The sequence below is a fragment of the Melopsittacus undulatus genome, chromosome 5 (assembly GCF_012275295.1).
Source record: "Melopsittacus undulatus isolate bMelUnd1 chromosome 5, bMelUnd1.mat.Z, whole genome shotgun sequence".
Taxonomy (NCBI): domain Eukaryota; kingdom Metazoa; phylum Chordata; class Aves; order Psittaciformes; family Psittaculidae; genus Melopsittacus; species Melopsittacus undulatus.
Window position 1 is genome coordinate 56580646 of NC_047531.1, and position 27697 is coordinate 56608342.

The window sequence follows — 27697 nt, forward strand, 5'->3', positions numbered from 1 at the left end:
GGAGGAACAGCTGTGGTTTACAGTGCTGTATCAGGATGGCAGTGGGATGCTGCTCATCTGGAAGTGAGAGGTGGCTCCTCTCACAGCTGCTCCTCTGCTGGTCAGATGCTCTGGCCTCAGATCTGTTTGCCTTTGCTGACCTATTTTAATGTGCTGTGCCCAGCACATGTCTGAAGAAGTTGGGAGCAGCTGCTCTTCCTGGGGACTTTTCTCTTGCTGTAGGGCCATGAGCTGCTACCTCTGCCAGGCAAGCAGAGCATGCGGCAGGATTTGCTTAACCCCATGCTGGAGGCCAGGAATGGGTAGGTGTGCTTAGGGTCTGCTTTGATGGCAAAAAACTTAAGCAAGTAATTTGCCTTCTAAGGCTAAAACCATGCCTAAGTGGAGCTATCCTATTGTGGATCAGCAGCACTTGGGAAGAAAATGTCTGTGTTTGCCTCCTAATAAATGGTGAAGACAAACCTCATGTACAGAAGCGGGAGCTCCTGTAGCAGAAATGGTTGCTGAGGTGTGCATGTGTTACCTTCCCTGGGGAGCAAACACACCAGGCTTTTGAGTGTGGTGGGCTCGGTGCAGCTCCCCTCTTCCTTGATCTCTCCACAAACCTTTACCCTATTTTTCGTTAAAAAGCAATCCAGTGCTCACCCCTGTCCTATTCCCTCCGGTTACAATTGAGGCACAAACTCGCTATGTCAGCTAAGCCAGGGATAGCTCATGTCTTTACCCTCCCAGTGCAGGTCTCTTTACAGGACTATGTTCATTGTGGGTTAATGCACCGGAAATCAAACGTGGTTCACAGGCAGGAGGACACCATGTATTTCTGTATCTCTTTTTAGCTGAGTGGAGATGGGACTGCTAATCCTTTCTGACAGTGAGGTCACCCTTGAGAGTGCTGCCCCAGAAGGGCAGCACCAAGGGCATGTGCATGGAGCTGCAGGAGCTGTGCCAGTCAGTGGGGCATGCCCTGAGCCGGTGGCTCCTCCTTCTGCAAGCAGCTCTTGACTCCTCAGACTTGACAGCAGCCCCGTTCCCTTCCACGCTGTCTTCCTCTTCTTTGGCTGCTTCTGGCTCTGATAAGGTCACTGCATCTGAAGCCTGGAAGCCATGTCCAGAATAGCTTCCAGTACTGCAGTTGGTCCTCTCTGCCCTAACACTGCTTTGAGTGAAGCAAAACCCACCACAGCAGGAGCTGTAACATCCTAAAAGGTTCCCACCAGGACCTGGTAAGTGCCTCCCCTTAGTGTCAGGTGGCACTTGCCTTGTGGAGGCAGCAGCTTGGTTAGATGAACTACACACCTCTCAGGAGGCCCAGAGGGGTTCAGGTGGTTTCCAAAGTGTTTGACCTGTCAGAGGAGGCCAGGGCAAGGCTCTGCTTTGCTGGCCTGATAGCCTGCTCCCTTTGAGCAACCACAGTGTGTATCCATTGGTGCTGGAGTGACTACAGATGGGGATGGTGCAGAGCTCAGGGTGAGACCCTGTTTTCCTCTGTAGCCATTGGCTGTGGCATCCCTATGTGTGGTGGTGAAGGTCCTTGATCATGTACATCCACATTACTTTGCCAGCACCAGGACTCCTACCCTGCCCCAGAGGTGACAGAGCTGTGGTATGTGGGGTGTAGTTGACTAGTTCACAGTGTGCACTCCATGGTCAGAGGTCCCAAAGTTCCAGCAAAAACAGTGGCACAGCAACCAGGAGCATTTCTTGGCATTCCCATGAGTTGCTGGCACATCCCTACTAGCCAGGCCACCATTTCTGCAGTGTTTGCGGTCCCTCCACCTGTACTCTGTCCCCGTGAGTTCGGTGAAGGGCTTTGGTGTAGGGCTGTGATTAGCACCAAACGTGACACACTGAAGCCTAAGTATCTATTTAGAATATACCATATATTTGTTTTTAGTGAGATGGTATGGAGCAGTTCATACAAAAAGTAAGAGGAAAAATGGGTGCTACCCATGTGTCTGTAAAGCTCTCTGAGAAATGGCCCGTGCCCACCAGCTGGGCAGGGGCTGCTTCTATGAGCAGGGCAGTGCTGCTGCAAGGGGAAAGTGCCCATTTCTTAGCTGCTTGTGCAGTGAACTAGCAGGCAGTGGGAAGCATACCTCCACTTTTGGTGGGTCATCCATAACGCCTTCCCAGAGGTTATGTCTGCATCTGGACAGGACTCTGGATGCTGTGCCAGCAGTGTCAGGAGGGATCTCCTCAGCAGAGCTGGCATAGCTGCAGCTAACTAGCCAAGCTGTGCTACTTTCCTTTGCCTAGTTACATGTTAAATACTGCAGTTCAGGTTAGGTGCTATGTCCTGCCCCTGTGGTCCTGGTTGAAGGCCACATCAAGCTCAGGAGATGCTGCCTCCCTCCTAGGACCACCAAAGGCCCTGTTCTGGCAGCGCTATGCCTGGGCTGCTCCAGACCCAGATGCTCCAAATCGTGGTGGCTTCCACTGTGGGACAGGCAGACAGCATCCCTTGTCCCTCTTGCTCCTCTATGGCCAGATCTGCTCCACAGAGCCCTCTATACCCCAAAGTGTCTCTGCCATGCCAACAATCTTGGCCATCTTGGCTGTGAGCTGGTGGCTGGGAGGAGCAGCTCAGGAAGTGGTGTGCCGGGAGCTGAGCCTGCTGGTCCTCACGCAGGACTGTTGCCATGGGCTTTTGAAGATGGAGCAGCTTCCACTGCTGGCACCACGCTGGACTGTGTGGTGAAGAACAAAGGATGTGCTGCACCGCATTGTTAACACTTCAAGTCCCCCGTTTGTTGCAGTGGGTATTGCAAAACAGCCTGAGCCCCCATGTCCTCCCTTCCTGCCATTCTGGCCAGTGGCAGCCCCCTTTTCCCGGGTCTCTGCTGTATAAGGTGTGTGCAGGCAGCGTCACCGCAGGAGCAGCACCAGGGGCAGGAAGAGCAGTGTTGGTGAGACAGAGATCTCAGCAGTGCCACCACAGTCTTGGGCGTTTTCCTGGGAGATGGGAGAGAAGGTGTCAGTGTTCTTATAGCCAGGGTGGCTGCTGGCAGAGGGAAGGGAGCCTGCTGCTTGTCTTTGGAAGGGGAAGCAATGCCTATAGCTAAAAGGAAAGATCATCACAGGCAAAGGAAGGGACTGGTTTGATTCCTGTGGGCTGGGAAGACATTTGCCTCCTTGGCTTTCACCATGCTCTGCTCCACACCCTGAAACCCATCCCTCAGCCTCAGAGGCTGCAGCAGGATGGGCTCCCACATGTAGATCCTCCTGCAGCTCCTTCTAGAGCCCCCTGCCTGCAAGCAGGTCACTGTGCCTGCTCCTGGCCCCTGGCACTGTGTGAAGGTGCCTGGATCAAACTCCTGCCAGCCAGCAGGTAGGGGAGCTGCCTGCCTGCACCAAGCCCAGGTTGCAAGGGCTGGTTCCAGGTATCAGGACTCTTCCAACAGATGAAACCCCCAAAGAAACCCAGTAACCCTGTGATGTCTGAGCTCAAGCCCTTCCCAGGTACCATTAGCATGACTCAGGGGCTTGGAACCCCTTGAGGAGTCACAGGGCTATGTCTGTGTCCAGTCAGCACATGGGCATGTGATACACACAGCACAAGGGTGCAAGAGGAGACCAGCATGCCCATGGTGAAGCCCAGCCAGGGCATGCTCTCCCTCCGGCGCTGCCCTGCGGTACCTCAGGATGGAACGCGTGGCATGTGTCCGGCCGCCGCCTCAGCTTCTGGGACCGCATCCGTTCACACTTCACTGAAGCGTTATGTGCGAGGCTGTTAAGGACATGCAGCGGCAGGCAGGGGAAGGGCAATGAGCACCGCACAGAGCCATGGGACCCTGATGTAAGTCATCCAGGTGTAACTGCACAGCCTGGGAGATGGAGTGGGGAGGACACAAGAAGGGCAGGTAGCCTTGCATAGTCTGGAGACATCACCAAGCTTGAGAAGGTGGCAAGGAAGGACCCGCAGCTGAAAGTGGTAACAAGCTGCACAGTGTCACTGCCCTTATGGAGAGCAAGGGATGAGGACTCAGCAGGGATGAGTTATGGGAGCAGTGTTGGGGAGCCAGCCCAGCTGCACCCATCCCATCACTGATCCTTTCCTCTGGCTTTTCTGACCCTCACCCTCACACAGTGTATCCAACAGCCTGGCCAGTGGGGTCTGGTTTCCCTTTGAGGGTATGGAAGGCAGAACCGATACCTCCACTGCACTGCACACTCTTGATCCATGTCTCACCCCAGCTGCCCCACAAGTTGGGCCATGCCCTCCGCCCCCATGGTGATTGCCCTGGGAGCACATTTTCCACCCTAGCAAACGTGGAGATGAAGGGACCTGTGGAGCTCTGTGCCCCTGCTGCACACATATGGAAGGATATATTTGACCTCTTTCACATCCAGCAGGACGGGCGGGAAGATGCTGCAGTCACATACAGCGTCTGTGACAAGGAGCAGCAGGTTACTGCTGGCGATCTGCTGTGCCACAAACATCCTGCAAGGAAAGAGCAGGTTGGAGAAGGCACATCCCTCCCACTGCAGTGCCAGAGCGGCATCACCTGGCCCGCAGCAAAGAAATGCGAAGAAAGCAAGAAACGGGATGTCAGTAGAAAGTGGGAAGGACACAGCAAGCAGCTGTACACATGGGGGTGGTAGTGTTAGCACACCTTTTTTGCCTCAGGAAGTTCCAAATTTTCTCAGATTTGCAGCTCTGTGCTAGGTACAAAAGCCAAATTAAACCCAAACCACAATCAAAAATACCAGGCAAAACTCAACACAAGCCCTCCCCAAATAGGTCAGCATTTAACATTTAAATGATTCCTCATTAGCATTTAACTGCAGATAACACCAGAGAAGGCCTGGTTTCATCTGGAGGTGTGCCACCGTCCATTCAATGTATGTTTATGCATATGCTGTTACAATGCAAAGATCTATGTACTAAGTGTTCCTGCAAGGAGCAGAGTTTTGCTAAGTTTGCTGTTACTGGAGTGGGAAATGGAGGATCCCAGTAGCATCACGTTATGTTGGTGTGATGGGACTGGTGCTTGGTCTTGCCTACTGCCACGAAAATCATACATCTTCACTTTGCAGCCACGATTTCTCCTGCCTGTCAGACAAGCAGGCTATGGAAAAGGGCTGGTGACAAGCACAGGAACATGCCGGTGGGGATGTCTCTAGATCCCAGTGTTATCCCGAGGATGTGCACGTGAGGGCTTGTGGCAGTGCTGCTGCTGCTCCTGCAGGCGTTGGAGGGCTCGTGTGGGCAGAGCAGGATGAGGGCAGGCATGTGTTCCAGCCGCGTGCTGACAGGGCTCTGTGCACGAGTGTGTGTGCACAGCTCAGCCGTGTCCCTGTGCTCACGTGGCTGTGTGTGACTGTGAGCTTGCACACGGGCACGTGCACCTCTGTGTCACCCTGGGTGAGCACATGGAGTGTCAGAGGGGGTGCGTGCCCAAGTGTGTGCATGCTGATGTCACCCCGAGGTGCTGTACGTGTCTGAGCAGCTCACCCACCACCTGATGCCCTGCAGGCATTGCCTGCCCTCTGCCAGCACAAAGCCAGGCTCAGCTGCCCATGCTGTCATCCTCCACTCTGGGCCAGCAGGATGTACTGCCACTGGGCACAGGGAAAGCCAAGTGCATGAGGCTTGGTGTGCCCGTGCTGGTGGCATGGGTGATGCTGCAGCCAGAATGGGGCTCTGTGTGCTCACCACCTCTCAGCCAAGGGGGAGGGCTTCTGGATGAGAAATACAGGTTTGTGAGGCTGTGACTGCTGTGCCAACAAACCTGACTGCCCTGTAGATGGTCCTGCCTGCCTGGTCAGTCACCACTTAGCCTCGCTGCCCTCTAGCCTCCAGGGATTTCCTTATTCACATTTAGCGGTGTTGAATGTGACATGCTTCAACTATTTCATTAGTATTCCTGGCTGACAATAGCTTTAACTCACACACACATTCAGTAACCAGGCTAGAAGTGCCCCATGCACCAAGCTGACATTTACCCAAGGTGGAGCACCCAGCTCCCCTGGGAACCACCTGGGATTGCCAAACATGAACAGGAAAGCCTTCATGGCCAAGTAAACCACTTGCTAAATAGTACTGGCTAATGCTCCACAGAGCCTGTGTCAGTGTTTGTGTTGCTCCCAAACACCTGCACAAGAGATGTACCCAGGATCCAGAGGCTGCAACTTTGCCTGTAGCTACAAGGAGCCAAGCAGGACTCTGCTGCTGCTGCTGGCACAGTCAAGGTGCTGCCTCCAGCAAGGAGGGGTCAGTCCCAGCCTGTGTTGGTGTTGCAGATCAGTGCAGTAACAGCGTAACACACAAACAGGTCAGTCTGGAGCACCTGGCTCCTCTGGATCTGCTTGCAGCTTTTTGCACCTACTCAATACCTTGTGGTCACCAAATCCGCCATCTCTTCTACAACAATGTTTGGCAAGGCCTGGTTTTCCATGGCTGTTTTCCTAACCTTTAAGTCTTTCCGGCAGTTAATCCAAGGCTGAAGTCAGACTAGGTAAGACTATTGGCTTTTTTGTTAAGAGGGATTCTAGTCAGCTCTGTTTGGACATCTTATGTTAGGAAAAGCTGGACCAGTGGAAATTCATCCTTCTGCATGTGACTGCTGACAGCATCTGCTCAAAACCAGCCTCTTTTCACAATGACTTTTCTGTTAGTTTGGACTGTTCATTCTCTTAAAATGAAAACAGAAAATAAAATGGTCTACCTGTGATTTAATTTCTTTTAGTTTAACACTTCCTTTACCCCAATATTATTTTCTCTCTCTCTTTTTTTTTTTTTGGTAGAAAAACAGAAAAGGGAGAGAATAAACTAAAAGGAAAGCTGAAAGCACTGCAAAAAAAGGAAAAATTTCTAAGGAGAAACCTGTTTCCAGAAATGTGAAAAAGCAGACAAAGCTCCTTTCTGAAATCTGTGGATTGGAAAGACATACATATATATGTATATATATACATCCTTAAATGCTTTCCCCGTCCTTCTACAGACACCTCTACTTATTAACTGATGTTTTTAGCTTTTTCCTCTTTAACTGAGAACCAGTAACCTGGTCACTTCACCCTCTCATTGTCCAGCGTGGCTGTCTAGCTCTGCTCTGTGGCCAGAGCTGTGGATGCAGTGGTGGCCATGCCATGGGCACAGCAAACAGGTGACTCTCCTCATGTTGCTGTCGTCACCCGTGGGCTCTGCAACAAGGATCACGATCTGGGGAGCCCCAAATGATAGGGAAGCCACAGCTCTTACTTTTGGCAGTCTCCACACTCGATCAGCCCGTTGGTCTCCTTGATGGCTGGCTCGTACACGAAAACAGGGTACTCAGTGTCACAGGGCTGCAGGATGTCGTGCTTCTTGTGCTTGTGAGCTGCAATGGTAAGGAGACAAGGTGAGAAAGCAAGGGCAGAGGATCGCCCAGGAGCAGTTTGCACTGTGATGGAAGCATGTAAGACTGGTAATATAGGCTGGAATAGTCCTGAGTTTCCCCTCCCTGACAAATGTCCAAGAGCAGGTGCCTTCCAGAGAAGGGGAAGGAGATGATGCGGAGCGCAGTGAGGCAGTGAGCCCTGCTCCCACTAGGTGGTGTGGGAAAACCGGCCTATGTAAGAAATGAGACCAATATTCCCACTTCCCCAAGCAAGTCTGAACCCTGCCCGGCTGAAGCCACAGCCATGGAGCCGTGGGGCCACAGCACCCCGGGTACCCCTGTGACCAGTTAGGCAGGGGCATTTGGGCACTGGTACCCCTGTGTTCCAAGGAGGGGGTGTCTACCAAACCAGCGGTGTTAATAGAGACCCTCTTGCCTAACCCACTTGGTTAATAGAGACCCTCTTGCCTAACCCAACAGTTCATACACTTCTTTAAACATTCAAAGATGCAACTGGGCTGGTTCTCGCTTGTGCTGGGGGAAGTGCCCTTGCGGGGACCCTCTGTGGCCATGGTGGGGCTCTCCATCAACCACTGATTGTTCCTGAGCCCTCTGACATGACAGAGCAAGCCCACAGCAGGAATCTGAGAGTTGAATATGTGTCACATGGAAAAGAAAACACTGCCAGCAAACAGATCTGGCCTGAGCCCACAGGGAAGGAGGCAATGGCTCTCAAGGACTAGCAGAGACCAGCTAATGTACAGTGCTGGTTCCTGGAGGAAGCCATCCACTGCAGAGGCAGGGAGCAGCTGCTCCATCACTCATCAGTCACACACACTCTGTGGGACTCCCAAACTAATTTGGGGATGAGGGGGAGCTGAACTGCCTTACCGAGCCTCCCTCGAGAAGCAAGAGCATTCTTTCTAGGAGCTCAGCAAAGTCTGCCTTGCCTCCAACTACTGCTCTGGGCCTTTCTGGCAATCATTTTCTGCAGTTTGAGGTAGCAAAGCCAGCTCCTGCCTCTGTAACACACAGGGGGATGCCACTAATGGAAATGTGAGGCTTTGTTGCTAGAGCAGAGGTGGTTGCTGCTCAGCCAACAGCAGTATGAGAAATGGTTCCTACACCAGCTTTGGGTCTGAGCACAAAAGACTCGCCCCATAGAGCTTCTGCAGGCAGCCCTGCCAGGGGACAGGCAGGACAGAGTCCTGATGTGGAAGGTGACCAGCTTACCCCTTGCAGGAGCGGTGCTGAAGATTTATGGAAAATGCAGCAGCATGGGTTTTAATCAGTGAATGTGAGGTGAGAAGGCAGCGAGAGGGCATCTGTGATTCTGATGGGTAATTTGCATCACTGTAAAACCCTCACTGAGAGCTATGGTCTCCTCTGCCCCTGCACTGCCAGAGCACACAGAAAGAGTCAGGCACTCCCTTGCAGAGCCTGCCATCTAAACAATGGCATTACATCAGGCAGAGAAAAGCTGGATGATTTTCTCTGATTTTTTCTCCCCACCATTGCGATCCAGCAACACAAGACATCCATTAAGAGGCAGGAGCTGCAGCCCAATCTCCCCTCTAATGCCTTCCCCAGGTGAATATGATGGAGACTGAAACACCCCCCTGCAGTACAGAGTCCCCAGTAGCTGTGCCTTGTGCTTTCTGAATTCCCTGAAAATGTCACCTTCAGGGCAGCCTCCTACTTAAGTCGTCCCAGACTGCAGGCCCCACCTTTTGCTATCATGGTTAGGCTCATTTTGCACAGATCCAAAAGCACACAGGGCTTGATTTCAGCATCATGCCTTGCTCTGGATTCACCCTGGATTCATGCTAAATTAATCAACTGAGCTCGTTGTTTCAAGGTCTGGCAGCTCCTGGCTGTGCTCTGCCACCACTCGCCATCCCTCTGTGCAAACCCACACTGCAGAAGCACAGAAAAGCCTCTCCCATTTTTGCTAATGGAGAAAACCTCTGTCTAGTACCTGTCATAGGGATGGACAGTCCTGAGGATATTCAGGATGAGCAGCAGAAGGCCTGTGACTGAGGTGGATTTCAAAGGCTTAGATATTTCTGGTGAAACACGCAGAATATCCCTGTTTAGGCTCTAAGGAGAGAAGCTGCAAATGCTTTCCATGTCGATCAGCTCCAGCCTGGTCCCTGATGGACCACAGGACTGTGAGGAACTGAGTGGGACCCCTTTCCTTCAGCCTTAATTCACTGTGCTAGTGGCTGGGAAAACAAACTGAAACAGTGGCCAAGCTACTGTAGTCTGGGCCAGGGACAGATGTTCTTAGGGACATGCTTGCGGTAAGACCACACACTGGTCCCCCAGCCACAAACCCTCAATGTCCCATTGTGTTACCCCTGGATCTGCAGCACTCCTTGCTGGCCTGACCCGCACACATGGGCAAGAGCTGTGCCTCAGCTCTGGACACAGCTCTAGAGAGGCAACACTTGAGCAGTAATCCTGGACTGAACCTGGTGGCTCTCACAGGAGCAGCCTGTGTGTCTAGAGGTAAGCAGTGGGGAGTGGGTTAGTCCCTTTGGGGGCATTTTTGCCACTGGCAGAATGGCCTAAGTCATTCACAGAAGTTGCATTTCTGTTTGAGTCTTTCATGACCATGTGCAATTTGTCTTGCTCTGTGTTAACTCCATCATGTGCACCAAGTTATATTTTTAAACTGTGCTAAATTGGCACAAGTTCCCTGCGTAGACCATCTTAAATCAGTTTTTTTTGGCACAGGCTAAATGAAAAGAAGCCCCTTTAAAAACTTCTAACTTCTGCACCAGACCCATGACAGAGATTATGCTTAAGCCTCTTGCCACTTAATTTGCTTGGAAGCAATGCAGCTGCAGCAGTACTGGGAAGTTCAGAGAAGCCCAGTAGCACGTACATCATCAGCAAAATGCCTGGGCTGAGCCTCTGCATGCACATGCTGGACATCAAAACATTATCAGCGCTCTGAGAGCCTAGTGGTCAGGGATTAGTAAACAGCCAGAGGAGCTGATAACAAATTGCAAACTTTATAGCAAAGAGTGAGTTAATTCCAGGCTGTTGTTGCTACCATCTGCGCTGCCAGAAAGACTTTGTAAGATGTTTGGCAACCAATCTTTCTGAGTAGCAAAGGCAGCTGCCATGCTGTGTTATGAACTATACAGCCTGGATTGTGAACTCTTTCCCACCAACATAAATCACAAACCGAAGCTAGTGGATTTACTCTGGGACATGAGACAAAGTCTGCTACTTAGTTACAAATACAAAACAGAGAATTTAATTGATTAACTTGCAAAATATCCTCTATGTACATTACCATGCAGTCAAAAAGAAACTTTAGTGAGCTACACGATTCTAGAAATAGTTCTTTCTAGGCTGCATTCCTTGGTTGGAAGTGGTTTTTGGCTTAATTAAAAGCTTTCAGACCTGTGCTGATGTTCATAAAAGCAGAAGCTCTTACATACACAAAGAGGAATGAGATGCTGAGAGCAGTGAAAAATCCATGGCAGCAAACATGTCTTCTCACCACCTCTGAAAAGCTGATATGCACGATGACTGCAGTCTGAATACATCATGCCCATATTCCAACAACAAGTCTTGCCTTCCCAGAAAGCAAGAGAACTTGAGAAGCAGAAACAGGCTCAGTGCTGCAGAGCTGGAGGTGCAGAGTCAGGCAAGGGTGAGCATTAGGTCCCTGGCCATTAATTCCTCTGCCTATATCCCTGAATAAATGTGTGCTCAATTTCTCTCTCACAAAATGTTTCCTTCTCTTCATATTTTTTGCATACACCAGCCTTGGCACGCCATCAAGGAAATGTTAACATCTCTGGCAAAAATCTACAGCCCCTTCTTAACAACATGTGCAATCCATTTCTTCCAGCCCCAGTAGTATTCTTCCACCCCGCTGTTCCCTCCCCCACCCCCAGACACTCTTTTGCTTCCTCTTCTTCTTACAGTGAGACACATTCCAACTGTCTCTATTTCTCTATCTCTGTCTCACACATACGTCTTGCTGGGCAGAGAGCAAATCGGCGAATACAAGCTAGATATGGAAGCAGGAAGACACAAACACAGCAACAGTCTGGACTGTGTCTTGGAGGGATTTCTAACTTGCCTGTAGGAGTGGATTTATGAGCTAGAGCACACACTTATCAAGCTGAACTGCCTGAAAGTAGTTGTGCATTATTCTGGGGCTGGGCTGGGGTTCATCAGAAGGAGCTAAGTCATGGAGTGTGGAAAAGAAGACTTAAGTTGCCTCTTAATAACTGAAGTCTATGAGACCCATATAGTTTTTCCTGCAACAGGGCATGGACTGATCTTTCATTTGGCATAATAAGTGAAAAGAATGGGGCAGCTGGGAGCTGAAGTGAAGGACATGCCATGGTACGTGGGCCATGTGCCCCTCTACACCATAGTGATGGTATTGTCTGTGCCCGCAGTCCCTGAGGAGGCTGGTGTGCCCCTTCTTTTACTGACTTCTCAGTGACAGACCTTCAGTCGCCAGCTAAACAAGGAACAGCATCACTTGCTTCTTTGCAGTGCAGGGCAATAGAGCCAGGCACTGCCTTGTCTCTGTCACCTCCTTCTGCAAGTTCCCCATTGTCTAAAAGAAGCCTTTCCTAGATGGGGTTTCTAGCTAAATCCTCCTCTTTTTGCTGTTAAGTGGTTTTACTTACAGTGATGGAAGACAGCCTTGGCTGGACAATTCGTGTGACATACACACACACAATGACGATGGAGCAACATGACAGTTTCATACGATGGCAGAGCAGTGGAGAGATGAATTTGCACAGAGCAGCCATGGAAATGATGCAGGAAAGAGATGAAGAAGGCACAAAAGGAACTGATGATGAGCAGAGCAGCAGTGAGAACCCCCTCCCTTTTTCCTCCCATCTCTCCAAGCAAAGATTAAACCAAACTATGCAGCCATGGAGCATCCACAGCAGCTCCCTGCAGGAACACCAGGTTGGTCTGTCCTCCAGAAAGAGCAGTCCCTCCTGCACTGCCACAGGTATTGCACTTGCATCTGACTCTTCCTCACCAATTTCTGCATGGGGCGACTCCTGGTGCATGTTAAGCAGCAGCCAGGACTACATAGAGGATAGCTGCAACTTCCACCACCATCTCTGGTGATCCTCTTTGGAGGAGGTGGGTGGCACATACACAGCACCCAGATATTGGGCTGGTTATCTGACTGTAAGGGAATTCTGCTTTCTAAAAATGACTGTTTCCTCATTATGCCAGGAGAGTGCAGTGCAGAAGATAGCCCCACAGATACCAGGGAAGTTACCACTATCTCTATTAAAAGCACCATTAGTGCTGAACAGTTAGTGAGGGTGTAATAATGGTACCTATGTGGCATGCAGAGTACTCCTTTCTCTTTGGGTCACCTCCTGCCTTTGCAGTAGTATGGGAATCCTCAGAAAGAACTTCCCCTGCCCCAGTTACCCTGAGGAAAGCCCCACATGCCTCACCCTCACTGCTCTGGTGCTGTGGCAGCCTGAAATGGGCATGGAAATAGGGGGAAATGGGGTGGTGGTGGGACCTGGAAGCTGGATTCCAGTTCCTGTTGAGGGAGAAGTGGCAGGACAGATGGCTGGCTCCTTGCATGAGGCCAGGCTTCCCCACACAGCTTCTTCTGCCACCAGTGGCTGTAGCACTCATGTTCTATGGGGCTGCTGGACTCTTGTGTACTCACCATCTGCCAAGTTGTCTGAGTGCCAGAAGCTACTCATGTTAAACTCCAAAAGGAAGCTGTCAAAAGAGCAAAAACAGAGGATGCTTTTTCAGCAGCCTGGAAGGGTGCAGGTGTCAGGGAGATGGCCCCATTGCCCGATGAGTATCAGTTCTAAAATGTTTACTACAAATCTGCTGGCAGTGGAAGTCTGAGTTTGGCTTGTTTTTTTAATTAATTCTTTTTTTTTTTCCCTCTCCACATGATACTGTGTGGCTCTGTATCATGGGATCTGTACTGGGAAATATAGAAATGGGCTTTATCCTGGGAGGGGATTCAGTCACAGTGAGATCCACCTGAGGCACGGATGGCCATCAGAGAGCCCATACTCTGGCTACTCAGAGGTAGCTGCACATCACATTAAATTGTTCTGTACCGATACACTCAAGCCCTTGGAGCTAGATCTTTTCCACACTTTTCCTTTTGCACACCCAGCAAGCTGAGAAGTGGTATTTTCATCCTGCATTGAGCTTGAACTCAAATTTCCCCCAGCAGTTTGGTGAGCTCAAATCCAGAGCTTCATTTAAAGCCTCCCTGCTCTCCTCCCTTGCCTGTCACTCAGACTTGAGCTCCCTGGCTTCCTTCCTTCAGACTTCGCCCCTGCAAAATGAAGGTGTGCATTCACTCATCACACACAAAGGAGACAGGCAAGAGGACTCAGCACCAAGGATCTGCATGAGGCCCTGGGAGACCTGAGTCCTATTTCTGACTCTGCCACTTTGTACTGAGTGACTTCAGGTAAATCCCAGACCCACTACAGGCCTCTGCCTCTCAAAATGGGAATAGTAATAGCTTTCTGTCTCCCAGGAGCAAGGCGCTGAGCTGAATGTCAGGAGAAGGCTGAGAGCAATGCCCTATGCAGGCACCTCTGCTTGCAGCTTTCTCAGCTCTTGCCCCCATTGGACTGAGCCTCCCAAACACCCCCATCTTTGGGTACTCACATGAGGAAATCACTTATCAGCCATTTCACTGCAGCTAGAAAGGCATAAATTGGCTGGAGAACAAAAGAAGAAATGAGAAATACTGTAAGGACCTGGTCAGAGAGTTTAGAATTGTTATGCAGGACCCCACGTTTCAGACCAGTTCCCTCCACTGATCAGAGCTCTTGAAGACAGGCTGGAAATTCAAGGTCTGGGCACCACTGGAAAATGTCCAAAATACATCAAAAGCCAGCAGAGCTGCCTTGCTACTAATAATATCTCCTCACCCCCTCCCTGTCAGGGTCAGGGAGTTTATCACAAATGTATGAAGGACTTTGAAGATGTAATTGCTTGATGATTTCTCTCCAGTATGGATGACCTTGAAAGCTCAGAGCAGGAGAGAAACAAAGCTAAATGGGACACCACCAGTTTAGGATGCTTTTGTGTTCTGATAGCAAGTGGTGTTTCTGGGACAAGTGACAGCATTGCCCAGGATTTAGTATTATCTGCCACTGATTGATTATGCTTAACTGTGCTTTCATCCAGCTTTTCCTCAAGATGGCATGACTTCTATCATCTTCTTGCTTTTCAGCTACAAATTGGAAATCCAGCATTGTCCCAGGGACAATTCATCTGCAGAGGATCCCGCTGCTTCTTTTCTTCATGGTAACCATGTCTAATTTTCATCTCTCCCTCTCACAATCACACCCTTATCCTCAAATCCAACACAGATGCAGCAGTCAGAGGACATGTCCTGGTTTGAGCAATAGCAGTAATTTTTCTCCTTCTTGGTAGCTGGTGCAGTGCTGTGTTTTGACTTTCAGGCTGGGAACAGTTGCTGATAGCAAGTATGTTTTGAGTTACTGCTCAAATGTTTGGTTTGTCCAAGGCCTTTTTCTGAGCTCATGCTCTGCAGGGAGGAGGGGAGGCCGGGAGGAAGGAGAGACAGGACACCTGACCCAGGCTAGCCAAAGAGGTATTCCATACCATAGCACGTCATACCCAGGAGGTAACCGGGAGAGACTCAGGAGGGCTGGAGCGCTGGGGGGATGGAGGAGTTATCAGTCGGTGCTTGGTCAGGCAGGGTGGGGTGAGTTATGGGTCGGTGGCTGGTGAGGTGTTGTATTCTCTTCACTTGTTATTGGCTTTATTATTATTATTTGTAGTAGTAACGGCAGTAGCAATTTGTGTTATACCTTAGCTATTAAAATGTGCTTATCTCAATCTGTGGGGGCTACATTCTTTGGATTCTCCTTCCTAACTCTCCGGGAGTTGGGGGAGTGAAGGGGGGGAGTGAATGAACGAGCTGTGTGTGGACTTGATTTAAACCACTACAGTTCATAAGACAATGTTCCATTATTGCTAACTGACTTATCTTCAGCCAGAGAAAGTCAACAAAGAGTAAAATGCACAGATGGTTGGGAATTTGGCTGAGTTTTTATGAATGTACATGAAAAATGGACTTTTCTTGATTTCTTCCTTTTCAAGGGATTTCCTCAGAAGGGAATATGAGAGATGGAGGCAGAATGCTCACTTTTTTATTCTCTTCCCTGTTCACCTTGTTTTTGGCAGCTCATATTTCATGACATTTCTTTCAGTAATCAAAATTGAAGGATAATAGCAATCACCAAGCAAATATTCTCACTACCCTCAAAGTATTTTCATCTACCCAGCTGAAGTACAGCCACTGCAAACCAGACACGTTGTTAAAACATAACATATTGTTAAAAAGAAATATTTTGCTGGAAATTCTTTTACTAGAAATAGATTACAGTGTCATGCTGTAAGAAGTACTTCCAGAACACCACATCTTGAAGTATCAAACCCCTAATCATGACAGTAATAAATACATCCTTATTTAGGATTGCTTCAACTAGTTTGAAGTAGCCTGAGTGTTAATTACTCAGTTCTGCTGTTTGAGGACAGGTTAGCAAGTTAGAGTGGGATTTGATTATTAGTTTATATCATCTGAAAGAGAAGTTGCATTTGGGTACTGGCAAAACTATTCACTGTGACAGTTTGCCCCCTGGGCTATCAGCATTTCTCAGCTGCTTTAACTTGTCTCTATTGCTCTAAGCCCACTCTGAAAAGCTTCCCTGAAAGGCTGACAGCTTTCTCCCACATGCTCAGAGAGCAACTTCTCTTTCTGAGCTGCTGAGTAAAACTACATTCTGTAAAAGCATTTCTGTTCATTTCAGCAGCAAGGTGGTTCCTTGGCTTTTAGGAGATGCCTGGCATAGTCTAGTTCCTTTCCTCTCCCTGGCCCTTTGGATTTTCAGTGAGATCCTATATGCCAATAGAGAGCCAAATTGGAAACCACTGTCAGTGGCCATCACTGCCTTAGAAATATTCTTTACGATGAGTTTGGACATTCCCAGCACCTGATAGCAAAAATCTGCTAAACTCTTGTGGGGAACGTGCTACATCAAGCTGTGGGAGATGTCTTGAGAAGAGAAAGCCTCCACAGGCAAGCCCACAGAAGGCTGCATGCAGAGAGATACGTACGCTGAGCAGAGGCTGGGCACCGCTGTGGTGGTGGTAGGGTACTTTGCACATTGCTTGATAATCGTACATGGTCACCCTGCAATCAAAACAAAACAAGCAAGCAGTCAAAAGCAAGCAGTGCAACTGCCTACAGGACACACACATCAGCTTTTTCTAAGAAGTCCTTGTATGGAAGAACTAAATCAGCGTCCTGCTTACACATACGTGTCTTTGCTGTTTGGTCAGTGCTGGATCTTGCAAAGCAAGAAATACGGGCTTTGGATTCATGTAACTGGGTCAGTAAAGGAAGAAATATGTCCCTTATTTCAGATGGTGAATAAAGCAGACAGTGAACCAGGAAAATTATAACTGTAAACTACCTCAGGTCCCCCTAGTTCCTGTTTTCAAGCCACTGAAACTCAGAACTCTCTTTTGACATGGGCTGGGGGAGTGGAGTGAGAGAAACAGAGGTATTTTTAGGAGACAGAGAAACGTGCTCAGCCAGCTGCAATGCGACATCTGGGAGACTCTCAAGACCACTGCTTAGAGGCTCTCCAAGTGGCAGGAGGAACTGAAGCGCTTTATACCCAAAATGCCAGGAAGTGTTTCCCATAGCATCTTGCTCTGGAAAACACAGAGGAACAGTTGCTTTCTGGCCACATGCAGATCAGGAGTTACTGTCGCTCTCAGTGCTTTGCAGCAGGCAGAAGAGCAGAATAAGGAAGAACAGGGAGTGTGGTGATGATGGCTGAGAGAGTCAGGGGAGGAGGCAAGTAGCTATAGGAGCTCTTGTATCAAAACAAGAGAGTCACATGCATCAGCATGTGCATTTTCCCTGCTGCTCGTGGGGACCAGTCTGCTCTGACCCACACACAAGCTAAAGAAAAAGAAGTACAGCTCAGATATCCCCCACTTACCGCCTGAACATGCCCATGTTTAGCAGCTGGGTCATTACTGAGCCATCCACTGCACCCAAGAATTTTCCAGTCTGCAAGCACAAGAAAGGAAAAAACCAGAATAAACCAACAACAGTAAAATTTCCAAATGCTCGATGGGACCAGCTGATCCAGTGTGTCTGGAGGCCTACTAACATAATGGATGTTTTATAACGAGGTAATGCCAAGCTTTGTCCTTTGGCTGGCTGGAAAACTTGAGGGAGGACTTCCCCCATCACCAGCTGGGCACTCTGCACTGTTCCTACCACACTTGGAAATGATTTAGCCCACGTAAGTCATGCAGCTTGTGATAGAAAAAGGAGGACTCTCAAGCTGCAGAGACCCAGGCACACTGATTCACTGGAAGACTGGGCGCTCCTGTGGGTTTTTGTGAATCCACATCCTCCAGGTCTGAGTGCCTGAGTTTCTTCTGCTTGAGCCTCTCTGCTAGCTCACGGCTGCAGTGGCTTTGGAAACCTTTGCTCTTCAGCTGCATTAGGTGAATTGACCCACTACATGGGAGTGCACCAGACAGATATATTTAGGTAGCAAATGCAAGTTTACAACTCACTGTTGTGTGAGTTTCGAGCAGGCAGTAACCCCAACACAACACAAACCCGTGCATCTCTTCAGGTTGCTATGCACTGGCACTGGCAGAGCTATTGCAGAGGCTCCACCCTAACAAAAGTTACACGTGGGTGGCAACAACCCCCAAATCCCACTTGGGTGCCTGAACGAAAAGTAGAGCTTGTGGCTGTCTGCTCCCATTTATGCTTTGGAGTTAATATAATACCTCAAATACAGTCCTAATCCCAAATCCTGGAACTGCTGCTTTAAAGACTTCTTCAAACAAACAACAGATCTGTCTTTCCTGATTATCAAACCATGACAAATCTATTGCAAAAATGCTTCAAATCTGCCAAGTCCACTGTTTTGTTTGCAAGCAAGTGAATAAAACACTCATAAACAATAAAAGTGCAGATATGAGCTATCCTCCATCTATTTTCCTAGCTCACGGGTCTTGACACAGTAAACACCTCCCATATGTTATGGAAGTGTTCACACAGTTTGGGGAGCCATTTTCTTTTCCACTGATAGACTAGCAGTCATTTAGCATGTATTTAGCACATGACAGATGATTTCATTTATTTGAGTGGGGCATTTCCACTATAAAAACCAGACCCTTAGGCAGATTTACCTAAGATCATATGGTAATAATCTAACAGTAGCGCTACATGAGTATGAGCTTCTTCCCAACAGGCTTTAAAATGCATTTCACTGTATATATTGACACAGAACATCAACTCCTCTTTGAGTACTTAGGCTGTAATCATCTCAGGCATAGTCAAATGTGTCTGAGCAAGCGCTAACTTTTTTCACATCCCTCACTCTTTCAATCTGATTAGGGTGGTAAAAGGAGGCCAGCTGCTTTGATTTAATACCAGTCTGTAGCCTGAGCAGGAGCCAGAGCAGTGGGATTTAAGGCAGGGCAAGCTGCAGCTGGTGTGGCAAGGGGAAGAGTTTCACCCTGTTCAGAGATGCTGATGTCTGAATTTCTCCAGGTAGGATGTTGTTCCTATAGGTACAAATATGAGAAGCTTTTAGTATAACTGAGAGAAAGGCTTAGGGTATGTGCTTAAGAAAGCATCAGCAAATTGGCCTTTAACACCAAACCAGACATTCAAACCTTGGTGCTGTTTTAAGTACTCTGTGCAGGTCATATCACAGGAAAGCATCACTTGGCAGAAACCTAAGTGGTCCTGCACTAAAGCGACATTTTGCCAGGCAGCTCTCATTACAGCCTGCTGCTCTCCCTGACATTCCCCTGCTGTGTTTCTCCTGATTCCCAGGCTGGGTATTAGGCTGGAAGCTGGGAATTAGGCTGGAGGCTGGGATTGCACAGGCCCTTGCAATTTCAAAGATTCAGAGCGTAAAGCATTGCCTCTGACATCCTGTGTGGCACATGCTGTATCACATCCCTCTGCAGCTGAGAGCATACAAGTGCATATGCAGGCTATGCACAAGAAAGAGATGTATCCTGGAGCACACACATGGCTCACAAGGTACATCACTGCTTACAGATATACATGTTTTACAGACATACATGCTTTGCTGGCTCATTGAACAATCTGCACTTTTGGTATGCACAATAGCTGTAGACAAACAAGATCTGCCAAATGGGCCAGGCTTTGGGCGAGTGGAGCAGGCAGCCTCCTTGCATGGCTCAAACAAAGCCAGCCCTTCCTTCTCCACAAGCTCTGCCCACCCCTGGTGGGATCTTGGCCTTTTAGCTACCATCCTGTCCCTAAAGTCCTGCCTAAGCAAAGCTTGCAGATGTCTCAGGGAGAAGGGAGCAGTCCTAGAAAGAAGAGGTTTAGTGTGCAAGGGGACACCTAGATCCAGCAGGTCGAGGGAGCTCAAGACCTGTGATCCACAGATGTGCCTCTGGCTGGCAGCAAAAGAGGGCTAAAACCCCAGGGGCAGTCATGGGCCAGGGCTGAAAACACTGGCAGAAACATTGTGGAGCAGCCCTCACTGCAGCACAGCCTGAGTGTGCCACTGACTTCACCTTCCTCCGCTGCCCTAGATCACCCGGTCCTCTCCCTTTCTCACTCCCTTCTCCTGGCTCTGGCTATTAACTTTTTGCTCCCTCCACAATAAATCTGGATGGGGAGATTAGCCCAAATTAAGAGATTACCCGTTCTCCCCAAGTAATCCTGTAGGGAGGTTCCAGTGCATCACTCACTAAAATCCTGAGTCCCTCTTTATTCTGTGGTGACTTCTGGCTGCTGGTAAACTTCCTGCTGCCTTCCAGCAGAGGTTACTAGAGCTGATCCCCCATCCTGATCGCCCATCCCAAGGACAGAGGAAAGCAGAGGCCAAGCCAGGCTGTCCTCTCCCCATTCCTTTGTGAGGCTGTTCTGGTTTCCAGTGTGGCCACCCAAAAAAGAGGTGCATACAGGAGGCTGAGAACACCATAAAGAACCACAGCTTTATGTGTGCTTGCACCACAAGGGAGCTAGCGGAGAGATGGAGCAAAACATCTCAGAGGCCCCAGAGTAGGTCTCTGGCACTAGCAGCTTGCTCAGGGGCTGTAAGGACCCAGGCACTGTTATTCTTAGCTTGCACCTTGCCCCAGGAAGTAGGCATTTTGGCCCCTCGGCTGCCTTCCTCAGGGTAGTGGGGTTGTGCATGGGGCTGTGATTGTGCTGGAGCTGCCACAGCCTGTGTGGCTCACTGGGGTACATACTCACCCATGTACCCTTGCTCCTTCAGCATCTGATAATCCCATTCCCATCCTGACTGATGGGGCAGAACAGGCAGCATGTGGGCAGGCTGCCATTCTCCCTGGTGATGGACTGAAATGCTGACCCATGCAGCTGAGCCACTCTTGCTGGTGTGAGGCAGAGATGGAGGAGAGTGAACTAGCCAACTTATCCAGAAAGGCAAAATATGCACAGAACCCAGGAATGGGATTTGGGGGTCATTATGTTAAAAGATGCACTGAGGGGAAGATTGTGGGATGGGGCAAAGAAGATCACATAGCAACAATTGTTCCCCTGCAGCAGCATAATCCAAGTGGCAAGGCTATGAAACCCAGGGTATTGATTTAATACTGCTGCTGTCTTGAATTCTGTGTAGTGTTTAACAGTGTGGGCACTCCTGATGCCTCCAGGAAATAAAAGCAGCGACTGGAACAAGATGAAGAAATCAAAAGAGAAGTAGCGGTGAGCTCTCTGAGGTCAGGGGAGGTAACAGCTGGAAGAGGTAACAGCTCTGGTGCCTGCCAAAATGCCTGATCTTGAAGGCATGTAGATAATATTTATAATTTACCCAAATCCACTATAATGCCATGTTTCTACTGGTCAGATCTGTCAGGGAGGAGCTTTTGGAAAAACACATTTTCCATAAGACGCAGAAAAAATATGGAGACAGAACCCAGGAGGGCAGTGCTGACAACAAACAGCAGATGTGGTAGCTAAAGGGTCTAGTTGCCTTTAGCTGTGGACACATGTCATAGGACTCAGCAAAGCACCTTTGAAAATGCCATGCAGGGCAGAGAAGGAAACTGCAAATCCTAAGATTACCAGCCCATCCTGACCATGCAGCAGGACCTGGTCTTCCAGAGTAAGGAGTCAATACAACTTTACAGCAATTTCCTTCCTTGTATTTCCAAGTTTTCTTTGCCTTTTCTTTTTTTTGGCATACCACGGTATTGAAGGGGCACTTTTTGCTGGAATATTCAGTAGGTCACTTTCCCAGCAGAAAAGAGGTTAGTTATTTTGTGCAACATGTCCTCTCTGTGATATCTGTCTATATCATCCCCCTGGTGCCAATGTGTTGCCAATTCATTTTGCTTTGTGAGCCTCAACAGTTCTCATTTTGGCCTTGCTGAATTTACTGCACAGTGCTTGCAGAATTCACAATCTCACCTTTTTCTTTTGCTAGCCTATTCAGAATATGCTAACCAACACAAGTCCAGATGGGAATCCAAGGGACTTGTATAGCTTGATGCTTTCCATCTAAATATCCATCTAAAAATTCCTCTTCTTTCTTTTCTGTCCCAGCTACTTTGAGATCAATGCCACTACTTCACTCTTCAACCAGAACTTCTTTAACAGCCTCTTGTAATGTACTCTCTTCGAGGCTTTTAATAAAACTGAAAGGCAGTAGGTCATCCATCCTCCCTTACCTCCTGCTTTACCTACACTTTCAAAGAGCTATAACTGGTAAGATAGGGTTTTATCCTTTATAGAAGTTCTGTTGCTTGTCCCAGTCACATCCATTGGGTGTTCTGTTACTTTACTTTGAATTTCCATTTCAACCTGTTTGTCACATCTTGAAGCAAGCAATTTCTGGGATCAGTTCTACTGTCTTTTGGAAATACACATACAGTATTTGGTAACTCCAGTACTGTGGCAATTTTAATGAAACTCCACACTTCTGTCAGTAGCAAAATGGCTTCATCCCCCACTCTTGCTATTGACTTATTGCCTTGTAGCTTATGAGGCCGTTCCAGCACATCACTTTCTGACATCCAAATCTATGGTCTTTTATTATTTTGAAACAAACAGGTCTGTGGTGAGTTTACTGGAGAACAGAAACGTACAGCTAAGCCATGCAGTGACTGGTAGTGTTGGGTTTACACAGGCTACAGGGAAGTTACATCATAAACGGCACCCCTTTAGCTCCCTAGAAATGGTCACGGAGGCACTGGCAGCAAGAGGAAAGGAAGCAACTTCAGTTGCTATATTTTTATTACTATTCCGATTTATTTTTTCCTTACTTCTTTCACCTCTGTGCATCCAGCAAACCCTCCAGTTCTTTAGGTGTTCTCCTGTTTACAATTTGTTTCAATGATTTCATCTTTGGTTTTGCCTTTGGCATTTTTTTTCTTACCATCCCCTTGGGTTCCCTTCCCAAATAATGCCTGCTTTGACCTCAGAGGCACTCAAAAGTGCTGCTCCCTTTCTTTTTCCACTCTCCCTTTTCCTTTCCCTTTCCTTCCTTTCAGTTTCCTGAAGCCAGGGCACACCTGCCTTCTGGGATTGCCTCAGCAGATTCTGTGCAGAGAGAAATGAGTCTGATTTCCTCACTCCTGATAAAAAGATATTTTGACTAGCTCCTTCCTTATGACTGCAAATTCCTTCCTCACCTAGGATGTGCTGTCACTCTGCTGGGAGGCTTCCCCCTCATCACACAGCTGAATTTAATTACACCACAGCCACCCTTATTACACAATTCAACTTCATTCGTTTTAACCAGCTCTGGTGGGTTATTTAGGAACGCTCTCCTCCTCCTCCTCTTATGCTCTCTTACCTCTGCAGGTCTTTTGGAAACGAGTATAAAGCCGTTGTTATCAATAAGGAAGCAATTCAGAATCTGCAGAGATTAAAGAGAAACAACATTAAAGACAGCTTTTTCCATGATTGTGGGGTATGTGCTTCCATGTACTGCTGTGTGCACAATGGAGTGGTGTGGGTGTGCTTATAGCAACAGCCTTGGCATTTGTATGCCTAGCCCCATGGCTAAGCTATGGGGCTTTACACAATTGGCTTTTCCCTCTATGCCTCCATCTTGAGGTATTTAGTTTGTGAGCTGACTGTGACAGAGACTGTCTCTTGCCAGGGCTGTGAACCACACTTAAGAAGACAAGGCACCCTGCAGGATATTTGGAGAGCACTTCTCTAATAAAATGGTATCTAACGCTTTCCATCTTCAGATTTCAGAGTTTTATAACCACTCATGAAATAACCCTCTCCTCACCACTGAGTATCAGTGATGGTCTTTGTTTTGATTTTGCAGAGCAGGAAATTGAGGCACAGAGTTTAGATGAAAACCTTTAGGACTCACAGGGGAAAACTAGGATGCAGAGGAAATCTCACATTAACATAGAATAAAAATTCTTTAGTGTTCCCACTCTCCAGGACAGGGGAGCTCCTGTTCCAAATATGCCTGAGACCAAGGTTAAAGCAGTGGCCTAAATGGAAAGAGGGGTGTCCAGCATGCCTGTCATGCTGACTTTCTTTGGAAGACCTTGGATGACAGTGAGGCAGCCTTAGAGGAGATGGGTTTTCCTTAATGTCACTGGCTGGAATCCCCATATCCCTGCCTTGGCTCAGCTGACATCTCACAGTAAAGGGGAAGACCTAAACTGCAGGTTTACCTCAACAGCACAAGGTCCTGCCCCCAGCTCTGCAGCCTCTTGTGAGGAGATGACAGACAATACTGTTCAGTGTGTGTATGTGTGTGTGTGAGAGAGATCTCCAAAGAGAGGTAGTCAATCACACCCATCACAGGTACAGGGTAGAAATCTGGGCAACTTACATCATCCTGACAGCTTAGTGGACAGGCACCCTCCAAGGCACTGCACTGGAAAGGAAAAGCAGAGAATTAACCATGGCACAACCTCATCTTACAGTCTCCCCTGTGGGACTGCTGAGCTAAAGGTCTTCACGCCACTATCCTATGAAGCTCTGCAATTTAGCTGGCATTTCCCCCAAGACGAGCTCTTGAGCATGCAGAGGTACCACCCCCCAAGTTGGCCACTCAGTGCCTTTGTGTGCTCCCCACCTCTCTGAGCAACACCCCCATTGCTGAAGGCTCTGATCCTGCACCTGCCTCCCTGATAGGGTCCCTGTGCACTTCAAGCAGAGGTGGCTTTTGTAAAGAAAGGGGACAGCATCCAGCTCTCTGGCTGCAAACACAAAGGTTATTGTGTACTAGTGAAAAACCAGCATGCATTTCAGCATCTGCTGGTATCTGCACTAAGAACATGGCGTGGTATTTTAGATCAGGATTCTTCTCCAGCAGGGATTTTTTGTTGTTGCTGTTGGTTTCTTTATTCTCCAGACAACTAATGATAAAATAGGATGTGAATGGTGCTCATGTAGCCCAAGGCACCGTCCATTTGTTTCATTTAGGATTTCTGTGTACCACACTTGACACGTGTTTCACAACGCTGAACTCGGTGGGGACACGAGGGGTTAAGTGGTGAGTAACAAAGCCCTTCAGGTACTTATTGATTTCATAATTGTTCCAAGTTTGCCATAGCCGTGCCTGTCTGTCTCTTTGTGTTATTTTTGAATGCTATTTTCTCCAGCAGCAGAGGGAAGAAAGCTGACAAGGTGTTGCCATTTCTGTACATGGGGTCCCCTTCCTGCCAGGGGTTTTCTGGGGTCAGGGAAGGACGCTGACGTGTTATGTAGCCTGCCTGCTCTCAGCCTGCTGCCCTTTATTTCCTCACAACCCTTGCGCATAAACCCCAGACCCCTTTCTGAATGACTCTCAAGAACAAGAGGTGAATTTTCTATTTCAGATCACAAGAAGACTGTTACTTTCGGTTAGAATTTGTTTCAGGGGAGGCTTGGAGATGCCTGGGTTTGTTTCAAGCCCTGTGGCTTTGCAATACTGCATGCTCATGCTCCAAATCCAACTGCTTTTTTGAGGGTTCAGGGATGATGGTTTAATAACATCCCTTTACCCACACTTGCAAGCATTATCTCACCCCTTACGAAACAGCATTGTGTTGTTTTGTTTCCCTGGACATATGCATAGAAGTGGCCGTGTACTTCATCCCAAGCGGGTTCCTTCCTTTGGTCATCAGAGAAGTATGGCCACAAAGAACCACTATTACGGCCTTGGGGGATAAGAAATACAGAGTCCAAAGCATGAAAATCAGAACAGAAACCCAGGTGAACCGGAGTGGTTGAAAGGCCTATATCTCACAACATCTTCCTCAGCAGTGTTGAGGACTGAGTCTTGCTGCTACTGCTCTTCCAAACTGGAGAAGATCCAGCTGTGCCCAGTGCTGGGCTGGCTATACAGCAGTGGGACTGTGGTGAGAAGCCTGGGCTGAGAGCACAAGCAGCTTGCAGGGAGCCCCTGAGGTGGAGAAAGAGCTGATCCTGATCTCCCTGATTGCTCTGAGACCATATCTACTATGTTATGGGCACAGGTCCCTCCTCAGAGACCAGCTTACTTCACAGCATGTTCCTGCTGTTGGTCAGGTCTCTGAAATGCTGTGACCCAGAGCACTCTGAGCTTTGCCAAAGACACTTAATTACTGTGAAGACAAACACAGCCTACGACAGGCTTGGACCATCTCCAGTGACTGCAGACAAGGGACAGTGCCTATAATATGCTGGCACATAAACAGCACAATTACGAAGCCGAGAGTTGTGGCGAGGCCTGCTGGGATGCCTCCCCTTCCCCAGCATTTGTCTACTTACATCACTGTCATTGGGCTGGGAAACGGGAGGCACAGCATGGACATCCAGAGCGGCACAGCATGCGGTGAAGTGGGAGAGAGAAAACAAGATCTGTTAGTCATTCCTCTGTCAAATGGAGGTCATGTCCTCTGGAACCATATGCAGGCTCTTTTTCATACCAGCACCTAGCAGGGCCATGACTTGCAGGCACTTGACATACAGGCCTTTTTTCAGCTTTTTAATAAGGCTTCCTGGTTTCACTTAACACCCATGTGGGCTTGTTTGTGTGAGAACTGCCTGGGTATGGCCCTAAGGAGATATTTAAAAATGAAGCTCTCTGCTGATGCACCAGGATATGCTCACGCACTTTGCAGAAGTATTTTTAGCTCAGGATAGGTTTATGTGATATCCCACCTGTGAGGATGCTCCTGCCACCACGGCCAATCTGAGCTTCTCTGTTCCCCACCTGTGCTTGTTCCCAGCAAGCAGTCTCCTGCCCTTCTATCTTCTCTGTCATCCCCATCTAACAGTTCCATTTCCTGACAGCAGAGAGACACTTCTGCTGTGTGCTGCTTCGTTTCCATCAGTCTCACCCCTCTAATATACCTCCTCAAAAACAAAGCCAGAGGGAAAGCCCCTGAGTGGTAAGGGAAAGGTGTTTCACTTTTCCTGACTCTCAGACCAGGGCAGCTGTTTTAACTATTCCATATCTTTCAGTCCAGCAAGAGTGTCCAAAATTATCCCTGGAGCAAGTGATTTTTATTTTGGCAAGCTGGTACCATTTTGTTACCATTACCAAGATAAGAGAGGGCAGTACATTTTTTTTTACATGTGCCCAAAATTGCAGATTTCCATGAGGTTCCTGAAAGGCTGAATGAGCACAAACATATTTCCACAATTAAAATGTGTCATATGCAGCAGAACTAATGCCAGGCCAGGAAGCTGATACTGTCAACACAGCATTTGTGGAACAGACTCATGGCTCACATGGCATTAGTGCCGTCAAAGGATTACAGAAACGTGTGACTTCAAACTAATCTACTTCATAAATCTTTTAAATATGAATGTCATAAAAGCCTTCATCAAAATGCCATCATATGTAATATAACATAGCATCGACCTAGCTGGTGAACAGCATTAAATTGCCTCTCTACATGACTGCTGACACTCCTACCTGTTGCATGGCCATCCAAAACTTGCGTTGGAGCAACTCCAGCTTGATTTGCACACCCACCGCTATAGGAAACAAAAAGGGGGGAGGGTGAAAAGAGGAAAGTACCAGAGACAGAAGGACAAATACAAATTAAGAAAGGAGGAGTAAATATTTGCCTGAAGTGATGGGATGGAAATCACAATTGCAACCTGCTTCCAAGTGTGAATGATAAGCATCGGGGGATCAGTGCTGAGTCAGACTGCCAAGTGAGAGTCAGAGGTTTAACAAGGTAGAGGAAAAGGGGACAGTGTCTGTACTGAGGTACTGACACCTCCCTCCCACTAAACACTATGGAGCTACAAAAAAAAAATCACAGCAACAAAAAAAGTCCCACCAAAAACCCCAGGGCAGCGAGCATGTGAACTTTCATCTCTGTCTTTTGTAGATTTG

General features: G+C 48.4%; 1 protein-coding gene across 1 annotated transcript in view; it reads right to left on the reverse strand.

Annotated features, from left to right (window-relative positions):
- Positions 1 to 1957: 1957 nt before the first annotated feature.
- Positions 1958 to 27697, reverse strand: part of CACNA2D4 (calcium voltage-gated channel auxiliary subunit alpha2delta 4) — a 129712-nt gene continuing 103972 nt past the window's right edge. The window contains exons 27-39 of the mRNA XM_034063348.1: positions 27269 to 27330; positions 26116 to 26130; positions 24212 to 24256; positions 23204 to 23266; positions 17366 to 17436; positions 16470 to 16545; positions 13986 to 14038; positions 13009 to 13064; positions 11987 to 12007; positions 7202 to 7319; positions 4329 to 4441; positions 3637 to 3719; positions 1958 to 2952 (exon numbers count right to left, since the gene is read on the reverse strand). Of these exons, the coding sequence (XP_033919239.1) occupies positions 2866 to 2952; positions 3637 to 3719; positions 4329 to 4441; positions 7202 to 7319; positions 11987 to 12007; positions 13009 to 13064; positions 13986 to 14038; positions 16470 to 16545; positions 17366 to 17436; positions 23204 to 23266; positions 24212 to 24256; positions 26116 to 26130; positions 27269 to 27330 (863 nt within the window). The 3' untranslated portion in view covers positions 1958 to 2865. The remainder of the gene's footprint in view (positions 2953 to 3636; positions 3720 to 4328; positions 4442 to 7201; positions 7320 to 11986; positions 12008 to 13008; positions 13065 to 13985; positions 14039 to 16469; positions 16546 to 17365; positions 17437 to 23203; positions 23267 to 24211; positions 24257 to 26115; positions 26131 to 27268; positions 27331 to 27697) is intronic.